This window comes from Onychostruthus taczanowskii, unplaced genomic scaffold, assembly GCF_017590055.1.
Source record: "Onychostruthus taczanowskii isolate IOZ18803 unplaced genomic scaffold, ASM1759005v1 scaffold708, whole genome shotgun sequence".
NCBI lineage: Eukaryota > Metazoa > Chordata > Aves > Passeriformes > Passeridae > Onychostruthus > Onychostruthus taczanowskii.
In genome coordinates this window covers 1-7,680 of record NW_024504876.1, presented here as the reverse complement: position 1 = coordinate 7,680, position 7,680 = coordinate 1, and the positions used below count along the sequence as shown (strand labels likewise).

The 7,680-nt window shown below is 65.3% G+C and overlaps 1 protein-coding gene across 1 annotated transcript; it reads right to left on the bottom strand.

Moving 5' to 3' along the window:
* Nucleotides 1-384: 384 nt before the first annotated feature.
* SCRT1 (scratch family transcriptional repressor 1) lies at nucleotides 385-7,637 on the bottom strand. The gene is made up of 2 exons (XM_041422081.1): nucleotides 7,526-7,637; nucleotides 385-1,112 (listed from the first exon to the last, which is right to left on the bottom strand). Exons 1-2 carry the CDS (start codon nucleotides 7,635-7,637, stop codon nucleotides 385-387), a joined length of 840 nt encoding a protein of 279 aa, XP_041278015.1.
* Nucleotides 7,638-7,680: the final 43 nt, after the last annotated feature.

The window sequence follows — 7,680 nt, the reverse complement described above, 5'->3', positions numbered from 1 at the left end:
TGAAGGACGAATCCTCGCAGGTGAAATCTGAAGGGTGAATCCTGACAGGTGAATTTTGGAGGGTGAATCCTGACAGGTGAATCCTGAAGGGTGAATTTTGAAGGGTGAATCCTGACAGGTGAATCCTGAAGGGTGAAATCTGAAGGGCGAATCCTGAAGGGCGAATCCTGCCGGCCGCCATCCGGCGCTCCGATCCCGACGGAAGCTCAACCCCGCCGGCTCAACCCTGGCGGCCGCGCTCGGCGGAGCTGAACCCGGGGCGGGCGCTGACCTCTCCCTCTGCATCCCGGTGGGGCGAATTTCCTCCGGATGAACCGAAGAAGGACGAGGCGAGGCCGCCACCCCCCGGGTCTGCTCTGCCGAGCGGGGGGTCTCCACCCCTCCTCAGGGATGCAGGGGGCTGAGGGGCGCCGCCGCCCCCTTGAAGCAGGCGGACTCGTAGTGCTTGTTGAGATAGGATTTGAGGGCGAAGGTTTTGCTGCAGCGCTTGCACTTGAAGTGCTTGAAGGCCGAGTGGGTCTGCATGTGGGCGCGCAGGTTGGAGCGGTCGGCGAAGGCTTTGCCGCAGTGCGCGCAGCCGAACGGCTTCTCCCCGGTGTGCGAGCGCATGTGGCCCTGCAGCAGCCAGGGCCGGCTGAACGCCTTCCCGCACACCTGGCACTTGTGCTTCAGGTCGTGGGTCAGCAGGTGCATGGCCATGGCCGGCATGGAGACGTACACCTTGCCGCAGGTGGGGCACTTCTTGGCCATCTTGCTGTCCAGGCTGCGGTGGGTCTGCTTGTGGCGGCTCAGGTTGGAGGAGGTGGCGTAGCTCTTGCCGCACTCGCCGCAGGTGTGGCGGGGCAGGTTGCGGGCGGCTCCGCCGCTCACCTTGCGCCGGGAGCGGCCGTCCGTGATGAAGAAGGAGTCCACGGCGTAGCCCTCGCTCACGGCGGCGTCGCCGTTGATGTAGCCGCCGGCCATGCCCGAGTGCGGGCTGTCGGGGGGCTCCGAGTCGCCGGCGCCGAAGTCGCCGCGGCCGCCGGGGTACAGCGAGCCCGGGGACGGCACCTTGAGAGCGGCCTCGGCGTCGCCCTCGAAGGCCGAGGGAGCCATGTACTCGCTGATGTACCCTGGGGACAGCGCAGGGGACAGCGGTCAGGGAGGGGGAAGGGGTTGGGGACCCGCGTGTGTCCTGTGTGTGTCCCCCCTGTGTGTCCTGTGTGTCTGTCCCTCCTGTGTCCCCCTGTGTGTCCCCCTGTGTGTCCTGTGTGTGTCCCTCCTGTGTGTCCTGTGTGTGTCCCTTCTGTGTGTCCTGTGTGTGTCCCCCCTGTGTGTCCTGTGTGTCTGTCCCTCCTGTGTCCCCCTGTGTGTCCCCCTGTGTGTCCTGTGTGTGTCCCTCCTGTGTGTCCTGTGTGTGTCCCTTCTGTGTGTCCTGTGTGTGTCCCCCCTGTGTGTCCTGTGTGTCTGTCCCTCCTGTGTCCCCCTGTGTGTCCCCCTGTGTGTCCTGTGTGTGTCCCTCCTGTGTGTCCTGTGTGTGTCCCTTCTGTGTGTCCCCTTGTGTGTCCCCCTGTGTGTCCTGTGTGTCTGTCCCTTCCTGTGTCCCCCTGTGTGTCCTGTGTGTCTGTCCCTCCTGTGTCCCCCTGTGTGTCCCCCTGTGTGTCCTGTGTGTGTCCCTCCTGTGTGTCCTGTGTGTGTCCCTTCTGTGTGTCCTGTGTGTGTCCCCCCTGTGTGTCCTGTGTGTCTGTCCCTTCCTGTGTCCCCTTGTTTGTCCCGTGTGTGTCCCTTCTGTGTCCGTGTCTGTCCCTCCTGTGTCCCCTTGTGTGTCCCGTGTGTGTCCCTTCTGTGTGTCCCGTGTGTGTCCCCCTGTGTGTCCCGTGTGTCTGTCCCTCCTGTGTCCCCTTGTGTGTCCTTTCTGTGTCCCTCCTGTGTCCCCTCTGTGTCCCTCCTATGTCCCCCTGTGTGTTCCTCCGGTGTCCCCCTGCGTGTCCGTGTGTGTCCCTCCTGTGTCCCCCTGTGTGTCCCACTGGTTGTCCCCCTGTGTGTCCTTTCTGTGTCCCTCCTGTGTCCCCTCTGTGTCCCTCCTATGTCCCCCTGTGTGTTCCTCCGGTGTCCCCCTGCGTGTCCGTGTGTGTCCCTCCTGTGTCCCCCTGTGTGTCCCACTGGTTGTCCCCCTGTGTGTCCTTTCTGTGTCCCTCCTGTGTCCCCTCTGTGTCCCTCCTATGTCCCCCTGTGTGTTCCTCCGGTGTCCCCCTGCGTGTCCGTGTGTGTCCCTCCTGTGTCCCCCTGTGTGTCCCACTGGTTGTCCCCCTGTGTGTCCTTTCTGTGTCCCTCCTGTGTCCCCTTGTGTGTCCCGTGTGTGTTCCTCCTGTGTCCCCTCTGTGTCCCTCTGTGTCCCCCCTGTGTGTCCTGTGTGTCTGTCCCTCCTGTGTCCCCCTGTGTGTCCCCCTGTGTGTCCTGTGTGTGTCCCTCCTGTGTGTCCTGTGTGTGTCCCTTCTGTGTGTCCTGTGTGTGTCCCCCCTGTGTGTCCTGTGTGTCTGTCCCTCCTGTGTCCCCCTGTGTGTCCCCCTGTGTGTCCTGTGTGTGTCCCTCCTGTGTGTCCTGTGTGTGTCCCTTCTGTGTGTCCTGTGTGTGTCCCCCCTGTGTGTCCTGTGTGTCTGTCCCTCCTGTGTCCCCCTGTGTGTCCCCCTGTGTGTCCTGTGTGTGTCCCTCCTGTGTGTCCTGTGTGTGTCCCTTCTGTGTGTCCTGTGTGTGTCCCCCCTGTGTGTCCTGTGTGTCTGTCCCTCCTGTGTCCCCCTGTGTGTCCCCCTGTGTGTCCTGTGTGTGTCCCTCCTGTGTGTCCTGTGTGTGTCCCTTCTGTGTGTCCTGTGTGTGTCCCCCCTGTGTGTCCTGTGTGTCTGTCCCTCCTGTGTCCCCCTGTGTGTCCCCCTGTGTGTCCTGTGTGTGTCCCTCCTGTGTGTCCTGTGTGTGTCCCTTCTGTGTGTCCTGTGTGTGTCCCCCCTGTGTGTCCTGTGTGTCTGTCCCTCCTGTGTCCCCCTGTGTGTCCCCCTGTGTGTCCTGTGTGTGTCCCTCCTGTGTGTCCTGTGTGTGTCCCTTCTGTGTGTCCTGTGTGTGTCCCCCCTGTGTGTCCTGTGTGTCTGTCCCTCCTGTGTCCCCCTGTGTGTCCCCCTGTGTGTCCTGTGTGTGTCCCTCCTGTGTGTCCTGTGTGTGTCCCTTCTGTGTGTCCTGTGTGTGTCCCCCCTGTGTGTCCTGTGTGTCTGTCCCTCCTGTGTCCCCCTGTGTGTCCCCCTGTGTGTCCTGTGTGTGTCCCTCCTGTGTGTCCTGTGTGTGTCCCTTCTGTGTGTCCTGTGTGTGTCCCCCCTGTGTGTCCTGTGTGTCTGTCCCTTCCTGTGTCCCCTTGTTTGTCCCGTGTGTGTCCCTTCTGTGTCCGTGTCTGTCCCTCCTGTGTCCCCTTGTGTGTCCCGTGTGTGTCCCTTCTGTGTGTCCCGTGTGTGTCCCCCTGTGTGTCCCGTGTGTGTCCCTCCTGTGTGTCCTGTGTGTCTGTCCCTCCTGTGTCCCCTTGTGTGTCCTTTCTGTGTCCCTCCTGTGTCCCCTCTGTGTCCCTCCTATGTCCCCCTGTGTGTTCCTCCGGTGTCCCCCTGCGTGTCCGTGTGTGTCCCTCCTGTGTCCCCCTGTGTGTCCCACTGGTTGTCCCCCTGTGTGTCCTTTCTGTGTCCCTCCTGTGTCCCCTTGTGTGTCCCGTGTGTGTTCCTCCTGTGTCCCCTCTGTGTCCCTCCTGTGTCCCCCCGTGTGTCCGTGTCTGTCCCCCTGATTGTCCCCCTGTGTGTCCCCTTGGTTGTCCCGTGTCTGTCCCACCTGTGTCCCCCTGCGTGTCCGTGTGTGTTCCTCCTGTGTCCCCCCGTGTGTCCGTGTCTGTCCCTCCTGTGTCCCCCTGACTGTCCCGTGTGTCTCTCTGTGTGTTCTTTCTGTGTCCCCCTGTGTCCCGTGTCTGTCCCTCCTGTGTCCCCCTGTGTGTCCCTCCTGTGTCCTCCCGTGTGTCCGTGTCGTGTGTGTCCCTCCTGTGTGTCCCCGTGTGTCCGTGTCTGTTCCTCCTGTGTCCCCCTGCGTGTCCACTGTGTGTCCCCCCTCTGTGTCCCTCCTGTGTCCCCCTGTCTGTCCCTTCTGTGTTCCTCCTGTGTCCCCTGTGTGTCCCGTGTCTGTCCCTCCTGTGTCCCCCTGGCTGTCCCGTGTGTGTCCCCCTGACTCTCCTATGAGTGTGTCCCTGTGTGTCCCCCTGGCTGTCCCGTGTCTGTCCCGTGTCTGTCCCTTCTGTGTCCCCCTGGTTGTCCCGTGTCTGTCCCGTGTCTGTCCCTTCTGTGTCCATGTGTGTCCCGTGCGTGTCCCCCTGGCTCCCCCTGGCTGTCCCGTGTGTCACTGCGTGTCCCCCTGTGTGTCCTCTGTGTGTCCCTTCTGTGTCCCTCTGTATATCCCCTGTGTCCCTCCTGTGTCCCCCTGTCTGTCCCGTGTCTGTCCCTCCTGTGTCCCCCTGTGTGTCCCGTGTCTGTCCCTCCTGTGTCCCCCTGTGTCCCCCATGTCTGTCCTTGTGTCCCCCTGGCTGTCCCATGTGTGTCCCCCTGACTCTCCTGTGAGTGTGTCCCTGTGTGTCCCCCTGGTTGTCCCGTGTCTGTCCCTCCTGTGTCCCCCTGTCTGTCCCGTGTCTGTCCCTCCTGTGTCCCCCTGTCTGTCCCGTGTCTGTCCCTGTGTGTCCCCCTGTGTGTCCCGTGTCTGTCCTTGTATCCCCCTGTGTGTCCCACGTCTGTCCCTCCTGTGTCCCCCTGTCTGTCCCGTGTCTGTCCCTGTGTGTCCCCCTGTGTGTCCCGTGTCTGTCCTTGTATCCCCCTGTGTGTCCCACGTCTGTCCCTCCTGTGTCCCCCTGTGTGTCCCTTGTCTGTCCCTCCTGTGTCCCCTTGTCTGTCCCGTGTCTGTCCCTCCTGTGTCCCCCTGTCTGTCCTGTGTCTGTCCCTCCTGTGTCCCCCTGTGTGTTCTGTGTCCCCTGCCCCTCACCTGCCCGTCCCCCTGTCTGTCACCTGCTTGTCCCCTTGTCTGTCACACTGCGACACTGCTGGTCCCCCTGCCTGTCCCCTTGCCTGTCTTGTCTGTCACCTCTCTGTCACCTGCCTGTCCCCCTCTGTCCCCCTGTCTGTCCCCTTGCCTGTCTTGTCTGTCACCTCTCTGTCACCTGCCTGTCCCCCCTCTGTCCCCCTGTCTGTCCCCCTTCCCGACCCCCGGCCCACCCCCCTGCCAGGTCCCCGCAGTCCCGACCCCGGGCTCTGTCCCTGTCCCTGTCCCCTGTCCCCTGTCCCCTGTCCCTGTCCCTGTCCCCTGTCCCCTGTCCCTGTCCGTGTCCCCTGTCCCCATCCCTGCCCTTAACCGCTTGTCTCCGTCCCTTCCCATGTTCCTGTCCCCTGTCCCCTGTCCCCTGTCCCTGCCTTAACCCCCTGTCTCCGTCCCTTCCCATGTCCCTGTCCCTGTCCCCTGTCCCCTCTCCCCTGTCCATGTCCCTATCCCCAGTCCCTGTCCCGTGTCCCCAGTCCCTGTTCCCTGTCCCCTGTCCCCATCCCTGCCCTTAACCGCTTGTCTCCGTCCCTTCCCAGTCCCTGTCCCCTGTCCCCTTGTCTCTGTCCCTTCCCATGTCCCTGTCCCTGTCCCCTGTCTCTGTCCCTATCCCATGTCTCTGTCCCTTCCCATGTCCCTGTCCCTATCCCCAGTCCCTGTCCCTTGTCCTCTGTCCCTGTCCCTTCCCCTGTCCTTGTCCCCGCCCCTGTCCCTTCCCGCAGCCCCCTGTCCCCATCCCTGGCCGTGTCCCTCTCATTGTCGCTGCCATTGGCTCCTGTCCCTGTCCCCTACTCCTGACGCTGTCCCCATCCCTGTCCCCGCAGTCCCGACCCCGGGCTCTGTCCCTGTCCCTGTCCCCTGTCCCCACCCCCTCCCCTGGCTCCTGTCCCTTCCCCTGTCCCTGTCCCCGCAGTCCCGACCCCCGCTCTGTCTCTGTCCCCTGTCCCCATCCCCGCCACTGGCTCCTGTCCCTTCCCTTGTCCCTGTCCCCGCAGTCCCGACCCCGGGCTCTGTCCCTGTCCCTGTCCCCTGTCCCCATCCCCGCCACTGGCTCCTGTCCCTTCCCTTGTCCCTGTCCCCGCAGTCCCTGCCCGCATCTTTGTCCCCTGTCCCTTGTCCCCGCATTCCTGCCGCTGGCTTCCTGTCCCTTGTCCCTGTCCCCGCAGTCCCTGTCCCCGCAGTCCCTGTCCCCGCAGTCCCTGTCCCCGCAGTCCCTGTCCCCGCAGTCCCTGTCCCCGCAGTCCCTGTCCCCGCAGTCCCTGTCCCCGCAGTCCCTGTCCCCGCAGTCCCTGTCCCCGCAGTCCCTGTCCCCGCAGTCCCTGTCCCCGCAGTCCCTGTCCCCGCAGTCCCTGTCCCCGCAGTCCCTGTCCCCGCAGTCCCTGTCCCCGCAGTCCCTGTCCCCGCAGTCCCTGTCCCCATGGCTGCCCGCATCTCTGCTCTGCTCACTGTCCCCTGTCTCTGTCCCTTGTCCCTTGTCCCTGTCCCCTGTCCCTGTCCCCATCCCTGCCCTCAACCCCCCGCACCTCTTCCTCCCCTTGTCCTTGTCCCTCACCCCTGTCCCCGTCCCTGTCCCCGCAGTTCCTGTCCTCTGTCCCCGCAGTCCGTGTCCCCGCAGTCCCTGTCCCCTGTCCCCGCAGTTCCTGTCCCCGCAGTCCGTGTCCCCTGTCCCCGTCCCTCCTTCCTCCATCCCCGCATCGCTGCCCTCACCCGCTGTCCCTTCCCTTGTCGCTGTCCCCTGTCCCTGCGCCAGCATCCCCTGTCCCCATCGCTGCCCTCACCCGCTGTCCCTTCCCTTGTCACTGTCCCCATTGCTGCCGTCACCCGCTGTCCCTTCCCTTGTCGCTGTCCCCGTCCGTGCCCGCAGTCCCGGTCCCTGCCTCCCGCATCCCGTCCCTTCCCTTGTCGCCGCTGTCCCTTCCCTTGTCGCCGCTGTCCCTTCCCTTGTCGCCGTCCCGCTCCCTGCCCGCATTCCCGGGGCCGCCGCCATCCCCGCTCCCGCATTCCCGCATTCCCCGCCCGCCGCCGCCGCTGCCCCGGCCCCGCTCAAGGTCACGGCGGGGCCGGGCCGGGCCCGGTTGCGGCTGCGGCGGTTCCGCCGGTCCCGGTTACGCAACGCGCCGCAGCCGCCGCCGCCGCCGCACCGGGCCCGGCCGGGGCCGCGCTCCGCACAAAGGCCGGCCTCGGGAGGACGGGGACAACGGGGACAACGGGGACAACGGCGCCGGGGCCGCTGCCCTTGAACTTGGCTCCGGCAGACAAAGGGCAGCGGCGCCGGGGACCGGCCGCCCGCTCGGTTCTGCCCCCGGTTCCGCCCCGGTTCCGACCCGCTCCAGCCGCGCTTCGGCGCCGTCCCCCCGCTCCCGGCGGAGGCAGCGCGGCGGAATGCGGCGGTTCCCGGCCGGGGGGAAAGGGGGGGTGGGGGGTCCGGCGGGGCCCGGCGCTCGGTATTTACCCTTCTCGTGCAAGCGGGAGCCGAAATCCGCCCGGGCGCGGCCGTACGGGGCGTCGAGGCCGGCGGGGAAGTCATCGAGCTTCACCTTCTTCACCAGGAACGACCTGGGCATGGTTCCTCCGGGGACCGGGCCCGGCCCCGCCGCCACAAAGGGC